The following is a 27,974-nucleotide window of genomic DNA, read 5'->3' as shown; positions in this document are numbered from 1 at the left end:
TTATTATTACTTAATTATAGGCTGATGATTAAGGGCTTATAGAGTAGGTTTGTAATCTCGGGTGCAAAATGTTAAACAGAAGGCAAGGACAGACTGAGCCGGCTCACACCACAGACAGCCTGCCGGCCTGCAGATGGGCCAGCATCACTGCAGCTATACCCCAACACTCTCTCCTAAATGGCTAATCTTTGTTGGATCTCACCCTTAATTGGTTAACAGTCTCCGCAGGGCAAGTGAAAGTGGTGCTATTTAAGGCTCCACCATGAAACAGCAACACTTTCATCTTGGCAATAACAGGCAACAATTATATTAATTCAAAACTGAACCCTCTATCTCGCCCACTAATCAGAAAACGCAGCCCATCTGTTGTGCAGTCTCTCTTTTGAAAGTGCAGCCTGTATGATAACTGTGTCTGGACACTAATTAACTGCTGCACGGGGACAAGTGCGTGTTATTTCTACATTCAAGAAACACAATAGAATACGTTTTTATGTTTACTCCAACTGTACCAGGCACAAATGGAGCTGCATCACTCTCACTCTATCTCTCCCTCCCTCTCTCCCTCTCTCTCTCTTATACTCTCTCCTGCATGCGTGCGCACGTGCATCAATACAACCCGTACGTGCATGCGCTCTCTCTCTCTCTCTCTCTCTCTCTCTCTCTCTCTCTCTCTCTCTCTCTATCGCGCACCTTCAGACTGGCAGGCGGACCAGTCACACGCACGCACGCAGGCACGCACGCACGCACGCACACACTTTCCCTTAGCTGTGCTTTTGTGTTTTGTCAGAATTAATGAGAAAAGTTCCCTTGCCCTAGGGGTAATTAGTGTCCTTGGAGTTAAATAAGCTAATACTTAGACACCTCTGGCACAAGCAATTATGTTTGTGTATTGAATAATTGATTCAAAGAGGGGGGAAGGGCTGCTAATCAGATCTGAGCATAATGAATTGATTTAATTAACAGGGGAATCCGAGGGTCTCTGGAAACTGCGCGCATTTATTCAGTAGCAGCGGCGGCAGCAGCAGCAGCAGCAGCAGCATCAGGGGCAGAGACGGAGCGCGGCGCATACACTGGGAGCGAGGCGGCGTGTGAGTTTGCTCTTAGCAGTTGTCAGATTTGCATTTGGATTTGTTTGAATATAGTTGCTGCTCGGGAGCAAATGAGAGCGAGGACAGAGAGGATATTAACCAGCGAGGGGAGCTGAGCCGTTCAGTCTGCGCGCCTCATCCGTCCGTGTGCGCACTCACACACACACGCAGGCGACACTAGATTTATTAAGGCTTTTCATTGTTTTGCCCGCTGTTGTTTTTACGCATGGGATCGCCGCTGTTTGACGCTATTTGTTTGCATTACAGTTCGCTCCGGAGAGGGGGGGATCTCGCCGCGTACAGCACCGAATCCGCGCGTGTGAATTATTAGCCTATTGATAGGAGCAGTGGGGGAAACGTGCACACGGTAAATCATCTTTCCAGGGTTGTTGTTTTTTTTTTTTGGTTACATTTTTTTGGGGGGGGGTTAGTGTAGTCTCCGGCCAGCCGCGCGTTTGAGCAGAGCCACCTCCAGGAGAAGCAGACCGAGCGGTGCAGCCTGCTGCCGGAGCCGAGGACGGATCGCCCGGGGAAGGACTCCCCGTTCCTCAGGACGATGGTGTTGGACAAGGAAGAGGGTGAGTAACATCCCCCCGGCACATGGATGCTAGAATAACAACCTGCGGAGGAACAAGGAGGAAGTATTGACTTCATTTTACGCGTTAAGTGTTTCCAGGAACCCTGCATGCGCACCCGCAGCCTCCGCTTTGTATTGGCTTTTTTTTGTTTTTAACCCCAATTCAGTCACAACAGACTCCAGGTTTCCTGCACTTTCTGTGCCGTGAAGTTGACATGCTCTCACGCGTATATCCAAAGAGGGATGCAGCTCGGTGTTCTGGAGGAGTTGCATGTGTATTTTGTTTTTCTCACAGCGTTTTGGATGTGCATCCCGGAGTTGGAGGAGTCTCCTCCACGCACTGACGCTGCAGTGCATGTGGCTCCTCTCTCTCTCCTCGTTCCTCCAGCTCTTAAGTGCTTTTTGCGCCTGTGAAGTTAGCGAGGCAGCCTTTGACATCACCACGGGATGGGAGATGACAGCAGAGTGCTTTTAAGTTGATTGCAAATTATGGATAGCAGCAGCAGCAGCCGCGCAACGCTCACTCACCCACTTCTCCATCCAAACAGGCCTACTTGCATTACTTATCTATTTCAATGTATTTGGGTTAATGGGTGAGGCAGTCTAATTAATTTTAATTTGAATCAAACTCGCCTCTAATGAAGTCCCATTTTGGATTAAACTGATGTGGAGATGTGCCGTGCATTCATCACACTCGGCTCTCAGACTAAATGCATTTAAATACATTTATACAACAGGATCATAATATTCAAATGGAGACTGTAAAGGCTTTATCCGAAAACAAATCACTCTCTGATGTGTCTTCTACATTGTTCAGACCACCTGCTGACAACCATTAAACACGTTTTTTTTTTGTTATTTATAATTTTTTTTGCACCTTTGAGTTCATCCAGGGCTCCTCCTCCTCCTCTAAAAGTGATGGATGCATTTGTAACCCATTATTTATGCTCGAAAATGGATATTTCATATCTCTTAGCGGAGCATCCTTTCACTTACACGTCTAAAAACCAATAAAAGGATTGCGGACGGAGACATAAATTGGTCTGTCTGGCTGAATCCATGTTGTGCTGCTAATGTACCCAAATTAACTCAACTGTAAATTGTCTCCTTTGGATGTCTGTCTATAGCTAAAAGTTCCCCTCCCATATGATTCATGATTCAGATTGCTTTTAACAGTTATTGGCTTAGCAATATGGTAAATGTACAAGGTGATGCAAATGGCATTAGTGGGAGAGGATGCACAGGAGCATGTAATGCAGTCAATACTACATTAACTACTGATGCCCAATTACAGAACCAGGGAGAGTGGCTTTTAGGAACATTAGGACTTGCAGAAAAGCTGAGATCACCTGCTGCTCATTGCCTAAAAGCTTCACCCTTTATTTGCTGGGCCCGACCAGCAGCTCCAGCAGTTTTGGCCGGGTTGTCAACAGAGATGCTTTGAATGTGGTGTCTCTCGCTGTGGTGCATTCTTCGTGTTTTTTGGCTCTAAAGTTATAGGCTTGTCCATTCTATACCTCCTTGTCTAATGTGGCTACTTAGCGCCTGCACAAAATATGCGTGTGCCCATGAGGAGAGGGAGGTGTGAGTTGGTGTTTTGGGGGGCCACACGAGTGCACCTATTTGTCGGTTTCTCTCGACTAATTCTCTGCCTGTGTGTGCCTGTGCGTGCTGCTTAAGTGTCCATATTTCTGTGCCTCTGTGGCCCATGATCATCAATGCGAGTCGTCTCGTGTTCAAAGGCTGCGATCCTGGTTGGCAACAAAGTGAAGCTGCTGCTTGTTTGACTGTTTTTGAACTCTGACTTCCTTTTAGAAAAGCCTGAAACAGTTTGCGCTGCATAAGCAATAACGAGAAATGAGACTATGTGCCTTCTTATCTTGGCTCCATTGAGAAAATCTGCCTGTTACCAATCTTCTCTCACCACATCAGTCAATCAAGAGTCAGAAAGTTTACATTTCATCTTAGCATACGAAGATAAACCTAAAGTATTTAATGTTTTTTTAGCTACCTTGTCCGTCAGATGTCACATACACGTTGTAAACTAATCACCAGATGATGCAGCACTTGTATTTACTCGTAATGTGCTGTTAAGGCACCGAGTCTGAGAGCACGGAGGAGGACTGTAATAAGAATACAGGCACTGCTCTGCCAAATGACCTAATACGCAGGTCATAGTCAGTAATGAACAGCAACACATGTACCAAAATATTCCGTGTCAACATTTTATTTCATCCGCGATATGTAGGTTCCAATTTGCGTCTAATTTGAGAGGAAAGAGCAACTCAGCCATTTTTTTCTCTGCTTCTTCGCAGCAAGTGCAGGAGAAGAAAGTGGGTCCACACTGAAGGAATATTTCTGCTGAACATTAACAGTGTATATTCTTTACAGACCTGAGCAGAAGAGAAATCCCCCAGCTCCTGATAAATTCCTGGTTACCTTTGCTTGTTAATTTATGACCCTGTTATCGTCCTGTCCAGTGAAATTTGTACATTCATAAAGCATGTGATTGAAAAGCAAGGCTTCAGATGAAAACAGACTGGTGATCTGTCGGCTGCTGTAATAAAACTTGGGCTTCAGGCTCTGATTTTTATTTTGAAATAATAAGAATTGCTTCATTCTCTACCGGTGTTACCATGGTAATACTGTCTTGTAGCAATGTTATATTGATTTAGAAAGTGGACAGTAATATTTCTTTTCTGTTATTTGGTTTCTGAGGGTTGATTTCTAATTTCCAGTTGGAGATTACTTTTATATGTTCCTTAAGTCTTTTCACTTTCACAAAGGAATGCAATTTGCGCCCCCGTATTTGCTATTTTCTCAGCTTATTGGTTTGCTCTTACTTCAAAATTAAACTTGCCTATTTCAAATATTGAAATTACGTCTGCTTCTTGTGCTCTGGGCCCTGAACAATATTACAAACACATTGCCTCGTTTGATATTTGTTAAGTCACTAATCTTTTTTTTTTTTAATAAAGCTTTATTTCAGGCACCTGCATTACCTGGGCTGCACATTTCCAATTTTGTCTCAAACCATTATTAGAAGACACTCGTAACCTGAGGACAATTAATGCATAAACAGGTGATTTTTCATGGAATCAAAACAAGGAGCTCACATCTGCCTGATATAGGTGTGATACCCACATCTATTCCATTGACACATAACCACACAGTGTTTTGTCCATCCATATTATCCCAGAGCTGATTTTTCATTTTAGCTTAGCTGAGGAAGGAAAAAAAAATCATATTTATGTCATTTTCAGCTGAGTGATTAATTCCATCTAATCTCTTTCTGATCTTACAAATGCAGAATTCTCATTGGAGGCAATTTTCATCTGTCACCACTAAACCTGGAGATCAGTATCAGTCCCGATCGTTTCAGATCTATGAGTGCGGGAGATGTGTATCGTTTTCCATAATCTTAGCGGAATTCAAAGGGACTGAACTGAGACTTGGGAGATACGTGTTAGCAAGCGCACCCACCTGCCTTCAATGTAGATGACTGCACTCATCAGTGTGACACACAAACTCAATTATGCACTCTTGAGCTGCGCGAGCGTCCCTTTTTATTATTGCCAGAGGCCACATGCTAGCAATGTTATCATAGGAATATTTCACAACAAGATCTGGCTCCCACCTGCATCACAGCGAACGGACGGCCCCTCCTCTGTTATCTACACTGTCTTTTTATTCACTCCAAATAATTTTCATCATCAAGAAGAATTTATGGTACGTTGCAGAGATGCGTGCAGGAGGAGTGAGGGTTGCTGCAGGTGCCGCACGAACAAAACAAGAATTCTACAAACAAACAAGAAACTCAAAGCTACAAGGGCAAAAAAACACCCGATCAAACTTCACAATAAAAAAACCTTTAGACAAAACCCACAAAAATACGCTCACAAGTTGAGATGAATTGTTACCTCAAAGCACCTTGGAGAAACCGAACGTCTTATCGCGATCGCTGAGACAAATGTAGACATGTACACAACAAATGTTAATGTTGCACACAGACACAAAACTGCATAAAAATAAACCACGGTAACCTCATCCAGAGCTGTGTTGGTGTAAAAATAAGACTGAATTCTTCAACAGTGTAATTACACTTCAATCATATACAGCACGGAACACATAGATTATTAGTTATATGTTTGAACCTGTTGGAAGCAGCTCTCACTGTCATTTGCCACTGCAACTAGTCACCGTCTCTGGGTAGCTGCTGTTGACTACGCTCATGGGAAAAGATGTTTTTTTTATTCTACTTTTATTCTATTATGTTTACCTACTGTGAACCCTGTTCTGACTTGCATGACATGTTTGTTCACTCTCTTTAAAGTTGATTCTTTCACTGCTTCCTGTAATCTGTCATCACAGGCCGAGTAAGGAAATACAGGAGGGAAAAGAAAGTGGGATGACATGTGGTAAAGTTCTTGAGATGAGCAGATGTCCAAACTACAATGTCACCAATTATGGTTCATTAGCAGCTGAGTAGTCTTGCACAGTCAGACCTCCGCAGCGCTGGAAAATGGCCTGGCTGCACTCATCATCATTCTGCCAGGGGGGGGGACTCTGGCTTGTTTGTATTTCTTTCAACCAATCACAATGAGAGGGGCTAAACCTGGAATGCAGCAACGGTGCCCTAAAATATTTTGTTTTGTAACGTTTACATGTGGGGCGGCGATCCCTGTCATTCAAATTGGTAATTCCCCTGCAAAGGAAACTCAAAAACCAACAGTAAAAAAAAGGTATGTTGACGATCCAAGTCTTTGTCAAAACCTGCCATTTTCAGCGTGTAGCTTGCTAGCTCCCGTTGTTGTCGTTTCCCATAGTTCAGGGGATTTAAAAGATGGTAACAGGCCGAGAACAGAAGGGGAGGATATTGCCACTTGAGACGTGCAGCCAATGGCAGGCTAACACCCAGTCTACATCCAGTGAGTCAGACTAGCAGCTGAGAGGAAATGCCAAGATGCACAAACGCCCATTTTACTGAAAACCCTTAGTATCGAGCCTGCAGCAATAAAACAACATGCCACCTGTTAAACTGTAAAGACAACATGAGCCATTTAATTCTCAGTGGAAATCAAAACTTAACATCGGCACAGCTCATGTCGTGCTTAAGGTGTTCAAAATCTAAATACATCACGGTGTGCACATAATGACTTGAGGAGGAAATTGTGTCACAAATGTAGTCATATACTATGCTACACAAAACCCTTGTGTTTCTATATCGCAATATAAAAGTGGCAAAACAGATTTTAAAAGTATTTCAGACGCAGAATAAACATTAGTTCCTATGTCTATCTGATGACTAGAGTTCACTGTTATGTAAGCTAAATATCTCAAATCAAAACAAACACATACACTATTTTGGTTTTAGTATTAAACAGTTCTTGTTTAGTCTCTTGATGCATATTTGTTTAAATACAATGCAAAGCTCTACATACAGTATGTTTGCATGGTGATTTAGCTAGATTTGCAAAAGCCAGAACCAATATTGATATTTAAGGTTTTAAAATACAATTCAATGCAGTATAATTTATAGGTGTAGCTCCAGAGTGTATGTCTGCATGATGTAGTGTGTGTGTGTGTGTGTGTGTGTGTGTGTGTGTGTGTGTGTGTGTGTGTGTGTGTGTGTGTGTGTGTGTGTGTGTTAGATAACAGTTATAGCATTTGATCATCTCCTGGTGGAAACATGTGGACTGATGTTACTGCTCCAAGTGGAAACACACATAAGGAACAGCAGGTGACAATTTTCACATGTGCTGTTAAGTTATAGAGCAGGTGGTTGGTTTGAGTAACACCTGCAGAAATACAACACTGTTGTTATTGTAATAATATAGTTTCAGGAGCTCATGAACTGGCCTGTTGTGTTTTCTGTGTAGTGTACACATCACGGTACCAACAGGGATTCTTGTTGATGCCACATTTCCTATTGACCAAATTCCTGATTCTTCTTGGTGTATTTTCACTTGTTTTTCTGGTTGGACAGTGAGAAGCACTTAGTTCTTGTGAAGTGTAGGGGGGAGGGCAGCCTCTAGGGGCTGCTAGTGAGGCTTCTCTAGTGTTTCCATTGTTGTGCTCAGTTTTCTGCAGATTTAGTCTAAAAAGTACTTTAGTGAAACTTACTTATTGTTGTTGAATCCAACACAAAGTCTTCTTTCAGATATGTTGTGTTTTTTTCTCATGATTGACCAATTTACCTTCTCTGCCATCACAGTAATAACACATCTGCACTAAACAACAGTTTCTAATCCAACTTAATGTGACCTTTACCTGGCTATTTTGGGCAAAAACGAAATGTCACGTGAACAAAAAGAAAAGCCTCTTCATGGCTGCATTCTAGTGCAAGGATGGAGGCTTCACACTTTCCTAAGATATTACAGCTATCTTGTTGGTAAATAGAAAAAGCCTGGGGTGCCCTCGCTTTAATAAGATCCAACTGGCTGAGAACTAATCTCTTATTGGATGACCTTCACCAAATCAAATCTTAAATAGCTATTTAAAGTCTGTGATTTAGAGGGTGGTGTTTTTTTGGGGGGGGGGTTCTTTGCCTCTTAAAGCTCGTAAATTGAGTTTTGGATATTGAAGTTATTGATTAAATCAATGCTTAACTACGACGTTTGCAATACAACTTCAGAAGCAAACGATCGCCTCCGACCACGCGCACGCTCCCACTAAACGCAGCATTGACTCAACCTTGTTTCTCAGACCACCACCCCCCCAATCCAATCACATCTCTTTACATTTCATTTCATTTGACCCATCGTTTCCGGCTGAATTGCCATTTGATTTTAGCCAAGCAAGAATTACTCCTTGAGGAAATAGGGTCGCTGTTAATATTATGAGGTAATAAAAAGTGTTAAAAGGATTTCATTAAAAGAAAGCCATCCTTCTAATCAAACATCAGCCGGCGTTATCTCCACTGTTCCTCTCCTGCGCGCTTTGAGATACGCTGCACTCAATGAGACTGCGTAGTTTACCATCCCACGTGGCGTCACACCCAAATCTTCATGAAGACCTCTTCCCTGAGTGTGCACCCGACCAGCCTCCCTCATTATTTACCCCATCAGGTGCGGGAGTAGGTGCTTGAATGACATTAGAGGCCCGTGCTGCCAAATAACTGCACCCTGTGGGGAATTTGCATTATTCAAGATTAAAGAGCCTCACACAGTGCACCGCAGTATGGTGTTCCTTCTTCCCCTCCATTTTCGACACACTGAGGACCCTGAATGGCACACCTGTCTCCTGGCATATCCTGAAATAATAAGTGCGCGGTAATTGCTGGGGAGTGGGGAGGATTTTGAACATCACGTCCTGACCTCGTGAGTGACACAAACTTTAGAAGGCTACAGTTATTCCTCTCCAAATGCATTTTTAATGTGGACTAAAAAGTGTTTGTGCATTATTATGTTCCGGATGGCGGAAAGTGTCCGCGACAGGTCTAATGGTTTGATATTTTTTTTCCCTTCCTGCCAGGAATCCTGAAGTGGCAGATAAGATTTTCTCTTTTATCAAAGTCTAAAAGTACAGAGCACGAGAATAGACGGATATTTCCTTTATTCAATCTCAATTGCAGATGTCGATCTCACAACTACTGTATGAAGATGTATGAAGTTGACTCTATGTCATTGCAAGCGAAGTGAAAAAAAATATATAATGACGTGTTTCAGGAACTGGAAACCTCAGACTAACAGCAAACAAAGCCCAACACTGATTGGCTAGTTGCAACACCACATCCTCTCCATGCTCTGTCGACACTCTGGCAGCGAGTCCTCGCTCTTAAAGAGCTCTCAGGGTTTATTTGGGGTTACCCTGCATGATAAAACCATGAGCGTTTGAGTCTTTTCTCCTCCTCCTCATTCTAACTCCTTCTCGTGCTCCCATCTCTCACTCCGTTTCTGCTGTTGACAGTTTACCTTACAGAGCTCTAATCTCACCCTTGTACTGAGCAACCAAGTGTCGGAACAAGTCGCCTTCTGTAATAATTTGAAAACTCTGCCAGTTTCATGTCTTGAAAAAAAAAAAGCAGCAATGAATTTAATTAGAAAGCTGTTGCATATCGCTGTGATACATTTCTTTTAATTAACCCCATGTGAATAAATTAAAAATAATAGGGGGCTGAAAAGTGTGGAAAAAACACCCTAATGAAGTTTTCCGTTAATTGGGATGGAGTCTGCAGCCAAACCACAGTGAGCAGCAAGCACCAGGAGTTAACAATGCCTTCTGTAAGCCTCAGAAAAGGGCCCAGGGCCTTCGTGCTGACTTCAAGTGTAAGAAATGCACCTCTGACGTGATGGAAATGACCGTGGGCTGAGAGAAAAGGCAGTCCTGTTCCAGGCTGCTCTGCTGAGACTCCCCATGCCGCGCTTGAAGCCGGGCCAGTGTTAGTGCAGCCCTAATGCGGCTGACTCATTTGGAGCGGATCAGGAGTAATTATGGTAGGGAAAGTGGCTGCCGACCGTGGGGGTCAGGACACTTGTAACATGTGAAAAGAGCAATTATTCCAGGAGACAAAACCCTCCCTTATCCCGGGCAGTGCCAGGGTCAATGCAAGGGACGGCTGAGCTCCGTTTCACCGGGGCTTATTAGCCGCAGCAAGCTGCAAAGTTTGAGAGAGTGCATCTTGTTAATGAACAGTCCCCTCCTCGTACGCACCAGCCCCTGTCTGCTTTCTCTCCCAAATACTGTGGGTGTTAATTATGTCATAATCATAGCATGCATGCAGTTCCAGAAATCACCTCACAGACCCCGGCATTCATACACAACCATCTGGAAATGTAGCATGCCATACAGTAACAGTAGAAGCCTCTTTCAGCGAATTAAAAGGGGAAAAAAACAGCCAGTATGAAATGTAATATTGACTTGGGCCTTGTTTAGAACATAATTTGCGAGCGAGTCTGTGTTTTTCTTGCTCTTACTCCCTGTACATGCTCCAGCTACGGACAGGAACATGAATGAGACTGCGGTCTCTATTTTGCTTATCGTTCAGAACACGCTCATCAGCCGTCTTTCAACTGGCATGTGTATTCCAGCTGATATTATTACCAGATGTCTTGTATTTTGTCTTGGCAAAAGCAAAATGTGTCTATGGGCTCAATTACAGCAGTGACGGAAGCTGAATGAAAGGGACTGATTCATGCACACAATGGCAAGACATCTGCATGAGATCCCCATTAACCGTGGTGGCAGACACCCTGGACCTGGGACAAACTTTATTTGGGGATCGCCATGGCCTCAGCATTTACAGTGGTGGCTGAAACATAAAAGGAACATGACGTCAAAATCATCTCCTGCTTAAACTGGAGAATCACTGAGAGTTTGTATTTATCACTACCAACACAGTCATTTTAGATTTTATATCATTTTATACTACATTTCCTGTTTATTTTACGGAATATATAGTATAATATAACATAATATAATATATGGTTTGTGGATTCAGTTTGTAGATTGCTCGTAGGTCATTAATGTCATGTGTAAGGGTGCTTTGACTAGAGATAATGATGGTGCTGATGATGGTCATGATGATATGCACTTGTTCCAGCTAAACACAATCATTTGGTGATGTAGTATCTCTGTGTGTGCTGACACTCTCTTATTCGTAGCAGCTGGGAGCTGGAATTATAGGGGCCCCCGAGAGGAGGCCCACCCATGGCCAGCTTCCACCTCCTAGTGAAGCCCACCTCCCTCCCCCCCATATGTCAGGAAGACACAAGTGACTCTCATCCAGATCCTTTACCTCCCCATGAACCAGCAAAGACTGCCTCACACCCCATGGCACCAGTGCTTTTAATTGATCAAAAGACATTTAACAGAACACAGAATCAGATGTAACTGTCACTTCTGCAATTAAGGCTGAGTGCCTGTGAGAGCAGCTGCTCCATTGAGACCATGTGTGTCTTCAGGAGGCGAAGGACAGAAATCTTTAATGTACATTTACTCTGTTGTTGGAACATGAAGCTTGAACTGAACTGATGAGTCGATTAATCAACATTATCGATCAACATTAAACTTTACACTTTTAAAAATAACTCTGGGTTAGAAAGTAGTTCAAAAACAGTAAACGATTAATTTGTCTATCCATAGAAAAGAATTGGAAACTGTATCGATCATTTTGTCACTTTCACCAAAATATCAAAGATTCGCTGGTTCCAGCTTCTCAATAAATCAGTATTTGAAGCTTTTCTTTGTTATATATAACATCAAACTGAATATGTTTGCATTTTGCAATGTTAGTTGGATAAAACAAATAATCTTAATAGATGAACTAACCCTGTGGGGAATATACAGGAGGCATTTAGAGAAAAAAGAATAATAGAGAGATGAAAAAAACTAATTATCAGATTAATCGATAATGAAAATAAGTCCCTAAATAAAATGATGTATGAGAAGAGAGAGAGCAGAAATAGAAATGTAAATAGTGTCGAGATGAGAAAGTCATCTGATTATTAATGTTCCCTGGTTTTGCACTTGCAGTAGTTGATTGCAACAACACATTTATTTTTAGTCTGCACGAAATGACTCAACGTGGTTTATGATGGCGTCAGGATTCATATGAAACCTGTAAACTTTGCTGTAATGCTGTATTATACTCAAGCACCTTTTTGTTAATCAAAGATTTTAGTGATAATGATTGAAAATGGGGTTTGGGGCCAAATCTTTCTTTTCACGCGCTCATGCCTGGTCTGAGCAAATGTGATAATTGTATTTTCCTACTTGCAAACATCGCCTTGACTTCTACCAACAGTGTATTTTCTTTTAAAACCTCAAATATATCAAAAAAGGTTAGCAGACTGGTGTGATTCCTTTGATAGCTGTAAAACGGAAGTCTAAATGGAGTAACATGGAATTCGGATGCTATCTTTATAATGGAAAATACATGCTCTGACAGACTGCTTGGGCTGAGAAAAACTAACTGTACATATTCTTGAAAGATACAATCTTAAAGAAAGTAGATGGACGGGAGAAGAGAGAGATGACAGGCCTTTACACACAGTACTAATGGCAAATTAAATTCCCTCTCAGGAAGGATATTTGGCAGGGCAAGTGCTGTCTCTCCACTTTGAGGGGTAAAATGCATCCCTTGTTGGAGAATGATTCGTGATGTGGAGAGGCATACTTTTGATGACATCAAATGACACTGGAAGGTCAGTGGCACTTGTATCTGTTAAATGGATTGGATTAAGTGGAGGCTGCGGCTTCCTTTCATAATGCAGCTTCTCTTTTTGGGGAGGCGGCGAGCACGGGAGGTTCTGTTCTACACCGCGGTTTCCCAGAGCGCCGGGAGAGTGGTGACAGGTGCAAGAAAATGTCTTGTGGCATTAAGGGAATTGAAAAGACATTTAGTTTACACACTCATTCCTTTCTGTCACTGCTCTTTGTTTAGTAGGACTTGAGCTGCTGCTTGCTACACTACTATTAAAGCTGTTTTCCACAGGCTGCTTTGGTAGAAGACATCAAAACCATGTTTGTTCCCTGCGATGGCTTCAAGAGAGAGGCAGCATTTGAGTGTGTGCACTGGTTCCCAGGCAGACATTCAGCATTCCTTCATCAAGACATCTCTCTTACATTCTGGCCTGAAGGACCAGGACCTATGTGCATGAAGACTAATATATACTGAGATACGCAGGAGTCACTTTGATGATGCTGAACATGGTTTTTAACCCAAGTGTGCATCCAACAGAGGGGGTGGGCAGCGGAAAGTAATCCCAGGATATAGGGTTAGGCTTTGGCCTTCTCGAACGTGATGTAAAACACACACACGTGATATGTTTAAGGAGTGTGTGGCATGTGGTGGTCTCAACCAATTAGGAGTAGTTCTCAGGAGGTGGAGGAACGACCTTTTTGTATAATTAGTTCTCTTATTTAAAGCAAAGATTTTGAGTAGAATAACTAATTAGGTGTCATAAAAGGCAAATTAAAGATTTTTGTGATCCCCAAGGGAATTTGCAGCAACTCCTTTCTTCTTCTTTGCGCAAGTACAGCGGCGCACACACACGTGTACACACACACACGTGTACACACACACACGCAGGCATTTTCCCTCTCCTCATTAAGACTGTTTTTAGTTCTGTAGAAACCTGTCAGGCGAGCACTGTTGGCATACCTGCAGAGAGCTCCCCTAACAAGCCATGAAATGCAGGTAGAGGAGTCCGCCCTTATCCAGTGTGGCTTGAATTTGAAGCTTTTTAGCTTCATTTACACTGAACATTGGTATTTATAGCAGGTTTTGTGATCCTAATGCGCCAGCTTCAAGGGGCCTGTTTTGAAGGGGGAGGGAGGTGAGGGAGCTGGAGGGCAGGCAGAACACTAATTGATGGCTCCCATCACCGGCACCGGACCAATTAGCCTCTCCTTTCCACTTCTGATAAAGAAATAAGACAGCTCAACACCACCGGAGCACTTACTGACATATAAACCAAAGCCATAAATTTGACTAACAAGCTCTCCTATTTCTTTCACCTCTTTTTTTTGTTAAAGGGGAAATGCTAATTATATTACATTCAGAGCATTATTGATGTGCGGATGGCCAAAAATTGCAGAGCAAATCTGGATCCAATAAGGTACTTTGTGAGTCCATTTGCGTGTGTGTGTGTGTGTGCTCATGCGAGAGAGAGAGGGACAGAACATATGCGATTCTATTCCAAGGAAGTCTTTTGAAAAGTGGTGTAAGGTTTTTTGTGAAAGAGAACAAACTTGACAGGCTAAGCCGAGAAAAACAGTGCACGGAGTGAAGCGGTCCCTTGTTATCAGCTGAGGTTGTGTTTATCACCGAGCAAACCACAGAAGTTACAGTCAAACAGCAGATCTAACTGCAGAATGAGCCCATTCACACTTATCGTCACGCTGTCGCAAATACCGCCGAAGAAATGAAAATAAAAACTCGCTCTGGTTCTGGACAAAATGTTCCCGTGCACATCTCTGAAGTGCAACAGTCAAACAGTGACATTTCGTGTTTAACTCAGTGTAAGGCATGTTTCAAATGGGCCTTTATTTCTCCACCGCACATACAAAACCATGGCCTAACCCCCTATGATGCAGTGTCCAGTCTCTTTTTTTTTTAGAAACAGAAATGTGTTTTGAAAGTAGAGTGGCAAGTGGCGTCCACTGTGTGTTCTTTTAGACGGATCAATAGCTCAGTGTGTGAGAGAGTGTCTTAAGAGCTGTTGTCTTGTGCTTTCAGCTGTGGCAGACCTGTTAGTGCTACAGAGGGGAGCTGCGCACCCCTGCCTCTGTACCAGCAGTGGCCTGAGGGGGGCTTTTAGTCCAAACACAAATGTCAACCACACATAGACTATTAGTGTTTAGTGCAGTTATTAAATGGACTTTATTTGTCCTTTAGGAGGCTAAAAGGCACACTTAAAGGGGACCTGCGTGACAGCAGGGCAATTTGCGAGTTTGGTAACTTAGGCTCGCTCGTTGCAGACACATGAGTACAGATAAGTGTAAAAGGAGGAAAGGCTGTAATGCTCTGAGCAGGGAACACTTTGTGTGTGCGTTTGTGGTTTGTGTCCGCACATGTGTGTGTGTGTGTGTGAGTGAGTCTGTGTGTGTCCCTGTGTGTGTGTGTGTGTGTATGAAACACAGCGAGCGAGTGTATGCTAAAAGGCACTTAGGCCATAACATATCTCACTGGGGTCTGGTAGCAACGTTTTTGTGGTCAGAGGCTTTTTAAAAGGTTAATGTTAATCTATACCAAACAAAGCCCATGAGGAGCTTTTACAGCTGTGGACAGTTGAGTGAAATGGGCTCTGATGAAATGGTAGGTAACTAACGTACAACACAGCTCACTGTAAATACCACAGGAAGCAAAATGCGCATTGTGTCTTTCATGCCCCGTCCTCCGCCGCCTGCTGTAAGCGATCATGTAACTTTTGTATAACACCATGTTCTAAGTGGAACAAGGAAGTCAGGGCTTTGTAGACCAATGTGACCTGTGTGCCTATCTACATGGAAGAATGTTTTCTTTAATGCATATGAAGCAGGTAGGCAGTGTGCTGTGGCCACGCGCAAGGCCAGGCTTAGACGCCTCGAGAAGCAGCCGGCTTATCAAAAAGAGAACATGAAAAGTCACTCGTGTTCCCGGGCCGTAAATCACGCATGGCTGTTTGTCTCCTTATCACTACAGGTGTGCCGATGCTCTCCGTCCAGCCCAAAGGGAAACAGAAGGGGTGTGCTGGCTGCAATCGCAAGATTAAAGACCGCTACCTGCTCAAGGCCCTGGACAAATACTGGCACGAGGACTGTCTCAAATGTGCCTGCTGTGACTGCCGCCTGGGGGAGGTGGGCTCCACCCTCTATACGAAAGCCAACCTCATCCTCTGTCGCAGGGACTACCTGAGGCAAGAAAGACACACACACACACACAATCACCTTTCTCCACTCACAACAAACACAAGAGCCATGCCAATCCAAGAGCTGTGACATCAAAGTATTTGGTGTTTGTTTTATCTTCCTAGTGGTGTTTGCTTTGGGGTTTTTTCTGTGTTTGTTTCCTGTGACTCCCAAAGACAGAAATCTACGTCAGTTCGAATTATGCAAATAATCCTCCGTGTTGTCAATGTAAAACCTACCGTGTATTGCTTTTATGTTCTTCTATAGCATGCGTATAGCAGAAGGTAATGTTGTTTTAGGAGGATTTGACTCATTTTGCACAGACGAAAAAAAACAAAACATCTTCTTTTTTAATTACAAATACTGTATAATTTCCATTTTTTAAAATCCAGTTCAGCTATCAAATCATCAGTTATGCTGCCATGACATTTTTTGATCACTGCATCCACAGTACAAACATGTAGTTGTCCTTTATAATCCTTTATTTTAATAATATACATAATCCAGATCTGGGTTTTAATGTCCAGATGCAAAAAACTGTTGCTTTTGATTGTTTTCTACCAATCGTCCATATAAGTTTTACTGTATTAAATGACACATGTTGCCATTATGAGATTTAAGAATTATTTTTATGGTAAAAAATGCCCAATGTCACTATGTTAAAGAAAGTGATAAAAACTAAATCCTGTATCCGCCCCCTGATCCGTACCTGCACCAAAATGATTGTGGCTCTTCTCTGACCCATACAACCTCCTTAAGTTTCATGGAAATCGGTTCTGTAGTTTTTTCACAATCCAACTAACAGACAAATCAACACTGATAAAAACACGACTTCCTCGGTGGAGGTAATTATCAATTTACCTCCTCAACAGCATTTTACAAAAAAATTGGCATAAAATGTAATAGTATTCAAATGTAATAAGTGTTGTGCAATGTATTAGAAACACAGTCTCACTGCTCCCAACACCATAATTGATTCATCTTATTAAAAGCTCTCTGGATGTTACATGCACCACTATGTCAGTGGAGTATTTCTACACTGTTATATCTTTTCTTTTTCGTGGTCGGTACATTTGTTTTACTTTATAGGGATATATTACAGGGATATATATACTGGCAGCATGTGTGACCGTTCAAACCACATGTTTGTTTTCAGTCTTTGTTCATATTTTCATCTGTGTATGTGTTTACATGAGGACAGGGGGCTTGAGTCACAGAGGAGACAGGCTCTCCGTCGTTCCAGAGCTGTTTGCTGGGAGACACCTCCAGGCAGGCTTGTTGCTTCACCAGTGTCTCTGCCCCCCACCCTGTCAGATGCCCCTGCCATCTGCTTGTTAAATTAAACATGACCATTTCCTGGGCTTTAAGTCACATTCCCATTGAGGTCTTACCATTTATCTGAGAGGGAATCCCCCAGGGGTCGACTTAGGGATGCCGGTGCCCTATAAGCCCCTCCCTGCCAATACTCCCTGTCCTGCTCTGTCCTCCCCCTTTCCCTTTCTCCATTCCCCTCCTGTCTTCTTGTCTCTCAGCTCCCTCACTGATATCCACCTAGGTTTGGATCAAAGTATTCTAATTCGAGAGAAGAAATTGAGGAGCAGCATACTTTCAAACCACGATAAAAATCCAAAGGAAAGAGGACTTCATGCTATATTTCCAAACTACTATACAGATACATACACCTGGCATTTTGAAAGGCTGCTGGTCCTGTTTAAGTTTAAAAACTCCGGGACAGCGTTTTAGTCTGGACAACCAAAAAGTATTTTCAGGCAAGATGAAGCCTTGGCTGATTGGTCAGGCTCTTATCACATGACCCCCTTCAGGAAACAACCAGCATAAACACCGGCGGCCAGTGTAGAAGGCAACACAGATAATAATTAACAAGCCTTGTAGACACTGTTGTCTCCGCTAACAGCTGTTGTGCAGTTACATTCTACATTGTGCAAAGCTACAACTGCTAACATACATAGGAGACAAGCTGTTATTCAAGCAATCTGAGTACACGTGCATGCCCAGTGAATGCAAGTAGTCACGCGATATGCCTTTTCAGTAGTGTTAGAATAGATATGGGATTAAAACTGATACGGATACGCTCTTTGTGCACTGAGATCACTCCAGTTGAACGAAATTGTAAAAGTACAGTTGTAGCCATGATCTACTACATTTCATTCTTCCTCGCTCGTGGATCTCCATGACATTTCACTCTCACAGCTGCTCTTCCTGTGACCTGGAAGAAGCCCACAGCCCACTTGAGAGGTGCTTAGGGATGTTACCATGAGATAGGCCATTACCATTCATCAGCTCCCACCCACCGTTAATGCTTTTAAGATGCAGTGAGAGGTCCACTCAGACCTGATGTTGCCCTCAGAAGGGGCAGATGGTGCGGATGAGGTAATAATAAACGGGCAATTGACCGAGCGAAGGCAAAAATGATGAAGCTCAGACTTTCACTTGGTAAAATAAATTTGCTGAAAGGACAGCAACCCCCGAACCCCAAGTCATAGCACAGCCAAGGGAGGAGGGAAAACTTTCTCGCACATTATTAGACCAGTAAGATATAGAGGTCAGAGAAGGGATGGAAAAAAGTAGAATGACATAAGAAATCATAAAGTTAGGAAAACTAAAATAAGAATTAAAAAGGGTAGAGGGGGAGAGAGCTTTCTGTGCCCCTATGTCGATCTCCTAATGAAATCCATCCCCCTCGCCTGCTCTTCAGCCTGCGACAAATGCAGAACACTTAATGGCGAAAGATGCTTGAGATGAATTCTATTATGGAACAAATTAAAAAAAGCTTGCCGTGCGAATAGAGAAGAGGCAGTTTGAAAGAGAGAGAGTGTTTGGTAGTACAGGCGATGCAGTCTCCGTCCAGTGCCACTTCCCTTTTCATTCCTTCCTTTATTTTCTGTGGAGCAAGAAGAAGGCTCCACTCACCTGCAGTAATGAAGTTAAATCTGTGCACTGAATTAGCCTCGTGCACTTCATTAAAGAAAAGCGGGCGGATCAAACACACTTTGGTTATTTCCCAGGGTTTGGAACCCTGCCATGCTCATATTAATTATTATAGCAGCCCCATCTGTGATTGTCCTTCAGTGGCATTAGCAACTTATTGAATGCACTCACGCTTTCCTGAATCCTACACTTCAACACACACAAGCACTAAAATGCGCACACACCCCAGCCAGTGTCCTCCCCTGCCCTTTAAAGCATTGCACCGACAAAGAGTTCAGTGTCTGATTTCTCCGACGTTCAGTTCACTATATCAAGAGACCTTTTTTTTTTTTTTGTAACTTGGCCACACTCTTTCATTACAAAGTAGAATAATAGATTAATTACGCATTTCCTTTATGTCAAAGGCCCAGGATCATACGACACCAGAGGGTTGACAATCTCGTCATGGTGTGATCATCAGGACTTGAAGGCTGAAATCATTTAATCTTCTATTTCATAGAGCGGACATAATAGTCGTCTACTTATCAAAATGGGGTATAATTAACTGTAAGAGGAAACTGTCTTAAAGATAATGAAGATTATAAGTTATCCACAAATGAGTGGAATAACAGGGGGAAGATGATAGCTCCATCTGGATGTGACCGTTTTTCAAATCTGTCCTCCCGTAACAGTTCTCTGGGCAAGATAGATCTAAACGGAGAGGTTTACACTTTCAAAAAGACACAACCGTTGGAGAAGGTCATAACACGCGATGCATGCATTAACAGTTTTCCATTTTATGAAATCTGACAAACCCAGTGCAGGCGGGGACGTCTCAAAGAGCTCAGAGAACAGGTAGAAAACTTCAAGAGCGCAACGACGCAATCTGAGGGAAGCAACACAGAGCGGCAGATGATGCACTGAAGGAGATTTAAGGGTTTGAAGTTAGCAAAGCAGCCAGTTGAAAGAACTAAAGAAGGCCCTCTTTTCTCTAAAGACCCATTGTAATAACTCACAGACGGAGGAAGGAGAGCTGAGCTTCTCTCAGAAACCCACATCAGCACACAAAGTTCACTGGTGTTGCTACAAAGTTAAATAGCATCTAAATAAGAGCTCTTTTAAGAAGCACTGGGCAATGTGTTGCAGACTGCATGAAGCAGGGATTAGGCGGGGACACATGATGGCATGAATATTATTTATAGAATTTATAATGAGCTACTAACATTTTTTGAGAATTTTGGTTTTGCCTATTTGGTCCAGTGTGGGAGCCCAAACTGGTTCTTATGTGAACTGGCTGAAGTGACATTTGACTTTATGAGGTTCTGGGAAACCCACAACGTCACTGGGCTAAATCTAACTTGCACTGCATCAGTAATAAAGAACATGACAATGTGGTTAATGCAATAATATGTTTGTTTATAAATTGAGTCACTAAGCCATTAGTTCCTAATCGACGAGCCGAGCACAGTTTACTGTCGAGCCGAGGCCGGCAACATCATGACGGATCAAATTTCAGTAGAGGAAGGGAGGGATGATGCACACGATGCACATTGAGTCTTTAAAATAAAATCTTATGGTTTTTTCTAAATTGACGAAGAGAGGAGACATGGCTGACTCACAGGGAAAAAACCTTATGGCAACATTTTGGATTTGAAACCCGACAAAGTTGTTTTTGTAAGATACAACTCACTGCGTTGCCCTGGCGATCGTGGCACTGCATCGCTTTTCTTCTTCTTTAGTGATTATTGGTGGTCGGTACACCAGCTTAGAGGTAAATGACAGCCACTCATGAGCTCTCACTGTCATTATGTTCCACTCAGGAGCGTCTGTTGAGTCAAACCAGACAACGACTGTAACTTGTAGTTCCAGTCCGGTGTTTGGCCTCATATCAGACCGGTTTGAACATTTTCACATTGGCACTGACCCAGTGAAAAAACCTCATGATGTATACTTGGAATGGAAATAAACTGACCTGACAGCAAAAATAATATGCAGTTAATTAGATAAACTAAAATACAATTACGACAAATATTGATTAATTTGCTTAAGCCAATAATTTGAGACACAGGTATGAAAGATTGATCACCGGAGGTCAGCAAGTTCATGAATTTAAATTAAAAATGCAATCCATAAACATTTAAAGCAGCAGACCATTGGTAGCCGAGGGTGAACCCCACCTCTCGCCCAATGTCCCCCACCCTCTCAGGGTAAAGCAGAACAGGCCCATTAATGGAGGGAGACTATTGCCAACTCTTAATGCTGAAAAGGTTCAACTCAATTCATCAGTAATTCTATCAACACCAAATTCAACTTTAATCTTTTCTAAAATAAGACTTTCTGTGATTCAAATCTCGCCACAATGCTGACGACTGATTGACAAAAACCCGATGGGCTGCAGCTCTGAAGAATACTCTCATATTTTCCACGGACTCGCCGTTCACACTCCACTTAAAGAGAAATGCTGAAGAGAAAAAAAACTGTTAGTGCTGAGTTTTTTTTCTCCACTTTCCTCTTGAGAATATTGATTTATTTAATCCAAATGACCAGGGAAATTGAAGTGCATGAGCCACCGCACATCCACAATGCTGGACATGTGTCAGAACAATACGTGGGAATTCTGCAGAAACGAGTCTATTCACTCTAAAAGAAAATCCATTGTAAGTGAAATGAATGAATGTGCTCAAAGGTAATCCACGACTTATGTTCGTCACAGGCACTGTTTCAGAGCTGTGAAGCCTGTCGAGTTTAAAGGCAAGAAAAACGAACTCAAGAAACTCCATTAACGTCTAGTTCTCTTGTGCGTATAATAATGTACATAGCGCATTACTGTAGATACCGTGTATAGTTTCTTATAGAATCGTTGTGATTCTTCAGCAGTTGTTCAGATTTATATAGTAATAAATAAAGTTTTATATTATTATTATTATTATTATTATACAGTAGTAGTTGCTCTATTTATCGTCATCATATGTGCTGACTCCTGTTCCACTTTCAAAACCTTAAACAATCATAAATGAATCTATTCCCGTGCGAACACGTCTCTCAGCCGACGTCTATTCCCTTCGACGCTCGATCATGTTTCCCATGTGAAACTGTCCTTGTTTACTAAATGCGACGCCCGCTCAGCTGTTGCTCGTGAGGCTGCTGCAGTACAGCGGCGCAACTCTGGTTGCTTTATAGCTTCACAGGAGCGGGAAGAGAAGATGCTAATGTGTTTTAACAGTTCTCTCAAACTCTAATCTCCTCTTAGCACAAGGAGCTCAATTAAGCTGTGTGTTGATGCCACGTTATAGCCCAGACCCATCAAGGGATGGCTGCAGAACTGTGTGACTGTAACAGAGCCACATCCAATGTGCTTACTTATATTTCCATTCTTTATGTTGTGATGAAGTTAGAACCTGTTTTTATCTAAATTACTTCCAACGAGGAGGTTATATTTTTATCTGTGTATCGGTTTGTTAGTTGGCAGGATCACACAAAAACTACTCAACCATTTTCCAGGAAATGTTTCTCTGGTGTGGATCCAGGTCAGGGGACGGGTCCAGGAATTTCTTTCACTTTCTTTAACATTGCGACACAGGGCGTTTTTCAACAATTTCCTTTGATTTTCAGAGAATAATTCATGGATATTAATGATGCTAAAAATTCTGGCATGTTCCCGGGACTGATATTTATCAGTGTGTGCAATTTGGTGCAGATCCAAATAAAAAATCTGGATCTTTTAAATATGGTTTCATAAACAGACTGTTTGCCTTTGCAGAGGTATATCATTTTGTATGAGTGCAATTTCTAGTTTTACTTAATAGTAAAATTTGTATCACGCTCCTTCAACATATCTATTTGTTTCAAAAAGCAATCTGGAAATTGAATGTAGGAAATGTATTGCTTTATTTGCAGGTTTTTAAAAAAGAAATCTTTGTATCATAATAAAGCACTGGGATGTTAAAACCAACATTATTTGGATTTATGGTTTGTAGAGAACCTGGACATAACTGAGAGAGAAAAAGAAATAAAAAGATGTCACACCTCCTTGAACAAACGTGCAACTTAGTGTCGGTAGCAAGCTGGGCTCCCTCACCAGGCGTTTTCACAACCTGTATCAAGTCAAGCACCATGTCCGCAGCCCGGCGGGGTGTAATGGAGATGGGTTAGAATACTCCGACAAGCTGTTATAGGTTTGTGCATGTCAGTCTCTGCTGAGAGTGACCAGGGCTCTACGGGCTGATTTAAAGCCTCGGCTCCCGGAGGAAGAGAAACAGTCATCTCTCTGTGACCCTTAGAACACTGGAGCTCAGGTGTGTTGAAACCCGGAGCCGTCCCTGCCACTCCACTGTCATGATGACACAGGAGGTGTGAGGCTGTTATATCTAACAGGAGGCAACAGTAAATGGCCGGAACGAAATTAACCTTTATTTCATATGTTGTATTTACAAGAAATTAGGACATGCTTCCTGCAAAAAACATGTTTTGTGCACAAACAGAAAATGTATTGAAACCAACCAACTATTTATCCAAACAACCTAATATTGATCATGTCGGTTGATTCTGTAATACTTTCCCAAATGCGTGCGTTCACCAACTGCCGGGTTCCACGTGTCCTCCCTCCCCCACCGAGCTGCACTCACTTTACACTTTAACAATAAACAACATTAGGACACGTACAGGACTTGAAGTTTACTTGAGCCTGTTTGATTCGCTCAAGAGTTTATAAAACACGTATTTAAACACATTGGAAAAAAAATTCCAACATTTTGTGCACACGTATTTCACCTGCTACAAACAACATGAGACCTAACATGACGCGCACAGCCAGGAAATCAAGGTTAAAGTGACCAAAACGATCCCGATTCATGATCCAACATTATTGATTAATAACTAAATAAATGTGTGAAAAGCGACGGGAACGAACACACACATATACACACACACACACACACACACACACACACACACACACACACACACACACACACACACACACACACACACACACACTCCTGCAGACAGGAGAGAAGTTCTTCCCACAGATTGACTTAAAGCAGTGTTTTCATTTCATTGTTGCAAAAAAAGCGACACCCCCTTTATCAATGAATACATAAATATAATTTTTTTATAAAGTTCAGTTCTATGTGTGAGTGATTAGAAAAGAGCAGAAGGGCAGAAATACTTGGCACTGAGTAATGTGCCTCATGCATGCGAGTGTGTGTGTGTGTGTGTGTGTGTGTGTGTGTGTGTGTGTGTGTCATATCACGATCAGGTGGGGGAAGCATAAAATATTCATTCATTAATCGTACAAGTTTGGAATAATCGTGATATTGATTGGAAGTCATATCATACTTAATATGATATAAATGTGGGATTTGAATAAAAAGGTCAGTTTCTGTAGCGCTGATATTTGGTCCATTTTTGGATCAATACTGACTGCGTGAGAATTTTTTGATGAGGAAAGCTTTCTTTTTAAGTGTCTCTCTATGGAAAAAAAATAACTTCCTCGTGTTACAGTGTACTCTGTGGGTGGCAGATGTCGACTGTGTGAGAAAACCCAGTTGTTTTTTTGCCTGAAACAGTAACCAGTTATAACAATGTCTGTGTTTAACACCCTGTGAATCCCTCTCATGGAACATAACAGCCTTTCTCCCCCTGTTTCTGTCTCTGCCTCTCCTCTGGGGCAGTGGCCTCTAATTAGAAGCAGGGCTGCTGGATAGACGTTTTCTTTAACAAGGTGAAAGCAACTGAATGGGACCAGCTTAAACGAGGCAGAATATCAACACGGTGACTCCCCTGTCTGAGCCCTACAAGTTTGGGGAAGGATGTTTAACACACTGTTGGAATGGGAGCTTCTGCTGTTGCCTTATCCCCTCTTGCGAAGCTGTGAAACGCTCCCTCTCCTGCCGTGGAATATATAAATCTATCTGTGCTCCGGAATCTTCAAATTAAACATAGGCGCAGGCGCTTGGAAAATGAAAATGTAAATCTGAGCGGGAAAAAAAGAATTTGAGGTTGCTTTGCTTTGAGGAGATCTACACCAGCGCCTCTTTGCTCTGTGTGTGACCTTTATCATTCGGCTCTCATCTAATAAGCCTAAACAAGCAGCGGTGAGGTTTGAGCGGTGGATTCTGCTCAGCGTCAAACATTTAGTTAACTCTTCAAGGTTACATCTCACGCCATTGTCTCCTCTCTGAATGGAGGATGGAGAAGGAGAGATTGAGGCTGAATCCCTGTAACAGAAATCGTTTTGAACCTGTGACGATGTCACAGAACACAACCTCTTGTGTCAAAATCCAGCCGACTTCGGTTGGAGATAAAGTCGACTCATTAGGTGTTTATTTTTTGTTATTTTTTTCTGAAAACTCTCAGCAGCTGAAATGCTTCGCCTCAGACCTGTTTTCACTGCTTTCGCAATGTGCAGGGGGGGAATTCTTTGAAGAAGGAGATTAAAACCATGTGATCATTTTAATTAGATCATTAGTCGAGAATTAAGATCTATGTTTGTAACTCTCATTAACAAAAATACCAAGTGGGTGCCAGAGAAAGATTTGTGCATTGCGTTTGCCGTTGTTTCTGCTTCCCCCTTCCGCTGCGGCATTTTTTCCTCCTCATTGTTCCTGCTGTCAGTACGTTTTTGTTTGCTCTTTTATTGCATCAAGGTAAAGGGAAGGTGGGTTAATCTCTGCCTGTGCTCTCTGTCTTTCAGGCTCTTTGGTACAACGGGGAACTGTGCAGCCTGCAGTAAACTGATCCCAGCCTTTGAAATGGTGATGAGAGCCAGAGATAATGTTTACCATTTGGACTGTTTTGCCTGTCAGCTTTGTAACCAGAGGTAAGGATGGGGATCATAGCTGCACAACAAAATTGCATTTTGTCAAAAAAAAGAAAAGAAAAATGAATAGAGTTTTAAAATTGCCAATAGTTTTAAATATTAGATAATTTTTTTATATAATACTTTCTATCTGTAAAATTGTGCACGTCTTCCTGTCTATTTAAAATAAAGGTTAACGCCCTGCTAATCATATCCTATTGTTACATACTCCCGGCAGTTTGTCCTTGTGCGGGCAAATTTTAAATCTCAACGTACATATGTAAATTTTAAGCAGGAGGGATGTAGAATCAGCTCTTATGAGGTATGAAGTCCTCCAGAGGTCTGTTGCTGCGCAGAGGAGAACGGACCTAGACAGGCGTTGCCGCAGTGATAGAAACTATTATGAAATTGAGGCGAGCACAAAGCCTATGGTATGATGTACATATAATGTGACGTGCCCAAATATTGCTTTTCCACATTATTATACTGTCAGTAATGGCGGCACTCCGGGAGCAGAACGTCCTTTGCATGCTTGTCAGGGGTGCTGTGACCCTATTCTTCCACACACCACAAGCCCATTAACCTTCTGCGGGCCAGATTCAGTTACCATAGTGAACACCTGCTGTAAGGGAATTATGACCGCAGTCGCTCTTCTCAGCTGGCAGACATGAAGCCAGGCCTCATCTGGCACAGCTCTGCCACGGCTCTGACTGTTTTACCACCCTGGCACATTAATGAAGCCCGGGCTCGGCTCCACTCTATTCTTATCTCCCCTTCCCTTCAGTCACATTAGCAAACAGCAGCGTGTAGACGAAGAACATCAGCAGGGCAGGCTGCCGTGTGTCATTTCCCCTCTTCAACCGGCTCCCCGCGATTTTAGAGGGAAAATATTCCCCAGCACTGACTGGTGTGTGAAAGCTGACCCCCGTGGCAAAGAGGGTCCACTGGCAACTCTTGTGGTGCCAGCGCCTGTTTGCCAGGACGAGGAGAGTTGACCCGTCTTTCACTGGGTGCCAGAGCTGGTGTCTGCTCGCTTTGAGCAGACACATTTATGATGAGCATTAAAACGAGCTTTGAATCTGACGAGGCCCATTGACGGCGTGCGTTAGCTGAAACGTCCTGAGCCAAATGTGTGCAAATGATTAATCATCATTACCTGCAGACAGTCGTGCAGACCTATTCTAACATTATCCATAGCTACTACTTGCCTAACCCTAAACCTTAACCCTAACCTTAACCTGACTTTAACCTTCCTCTAAACCTAAACTGTAGCTTAAAACACGTCTTCACCTTAAAATGTAATGATTTACCTGATGGGGACTTGCTTTTTGTCCCCATGAGGACGACAACTCTGCATAAAATGACTATGTAAACAAAATTAGTCCCCACAACATGAGTGATGAATGATGCAAAACAGCGCTTGTGTGTTTCTAACAACAGCTTTGCCTGTGTGTGTTTCTCTCTGCCCACAGGTTTTGCGTGGGGGACAAGTTTTTCCTAAAGAACAACATGATTTTGTGTCAAATGGACTATGAGGAGGGCCAGCTGAACGGCAGCTTCGAGACACAGGTCCAATAGTTGGAACCTGGTGGCAGCAACGACCGGCTCCACACTTTACACACGAGATGGATGTTCTGCTGCACTTGGAAAAAGACAAGCGTCTGTCTGCTTGCCTGCAATACTTTTTAAGACCCCTTTATCAGTCCCTAAGGACTCTATTGTAAATGTTCAACTTTTTGCCCCTCCCACACCCCAACACTGAGCAGTTACAAATGTTGATGTACAGTTGTGCCTGCTTAGCTGAGCACTGTATTGCTTGTATGTTTTGTGAAATTTATTTCAGGTTTTTGTTTTCTTCTCCTTTTAGAAATGGTTCATTGGAGGGTATGTACAGTCTGTTTTCTCTGTATATATAAACTGGAACATTTATTTTATGAAATGTAATGCAATTTTATTACTAGTGTGAATTAAAGATTCTTAAATGTGCATAGTGGGTTTTTTCTCTTGTACCAAAACCAAAGTTGTTGGAGGAGGTTGGTCCATGTATTGATATGTAATTATGTCTCCAAAACTTGCAGCGGTACAAGACACCTTGCAGGAGAAAAAAAATATATTTGACGTCCTTCTTTAAAACATGATGCAACAAAACCAGTTTTGTGACATTTTGCAGAGTTCTGATGGTATTAGAAATGCTGTTTAAAATGGACTAAATAAGATTTTATTTGGAATAAAAGAATGCTTCTCCAAACTG

General features: G+C 42.5%; 1 protein-coding gene across 2 annotated transcripts; it reads left to right on the top strand.

The window, feature by feature from the left end:
• Nucleotides 1–713: 713 nt before the first annotated feature.
• lmo1 (LIM domain only 1) lies at nucleotides 714–27,974 on the top strand. 2 transcript variants are annotated; one of them, XM_035164930.2, is made up of 4 exons: nucleotides 714–1,088; nucleotides 15,791–16,004; nucleotides 25,619–25,744; nucleotides 27,196–27,974. In XM_035164930.2, the coding sequence occupies exons 2-4, from the start codon at nucleotides 15,799–15,801 to the stop codon at nucleotides 27,299–27,301; spliced, it is 438 nt and encodes a 145-aa protein (XP_035020821.1). In that variant the 5' UTR covers nucleotides 714–1,088; nucleotides 15,791–15,798; the 3' UTR covers nucleotides 27,302–27,974. The 2 variants fall into 2 exon arrangements, with proteins under 2 accessions (XP_035020821.1, XP_035020812.1); XM_035164921.2 differs by having other exon boundaries at nucleotides 720–1,666.

The sequence above is a fragment of the Hippoglossus stenolepis genome, chromosome 1 (assembly GCF_022539355.2).
Source record: "Hippoglossus stenolepis isolate QCI-W04-F060 chromosome 1, HSTE1.2, whole genome shotgun sequence".
Lineage (NCBI taxonomy): Eukaryota > Metazoa > Chordata > Actinopteri > Pleuronectiformes > Pleuronectidae > Hippoglossus > Hippoglossus stenolepis.
Note: the sequence above shows the minus strand (reverse complement) of the source record. Positions and strands in the feature narration are given on the sequence as shown.

Coding starts and splice junctions, on each gene's coding strand:
- lmo1 (XM_035164921.2), top strand. CDS start 1,645: ATGGTGTTGGACAAGGAAGAGG. Junction 1,667..15,790: donor GGTGTTGGACAAGGAAGAGG/GTGAGTAACATC, acceptor TTATCACTACAG/GTGTGCCGATGCTCTCCGTC. Junction 25,745..27,195: donor TGTCAGCTTTGTAACCAGAG/GTAAGGATGGGG, acceptor CTCTGCCCACAG/GTTTTGCGTGGGGGACAAGT.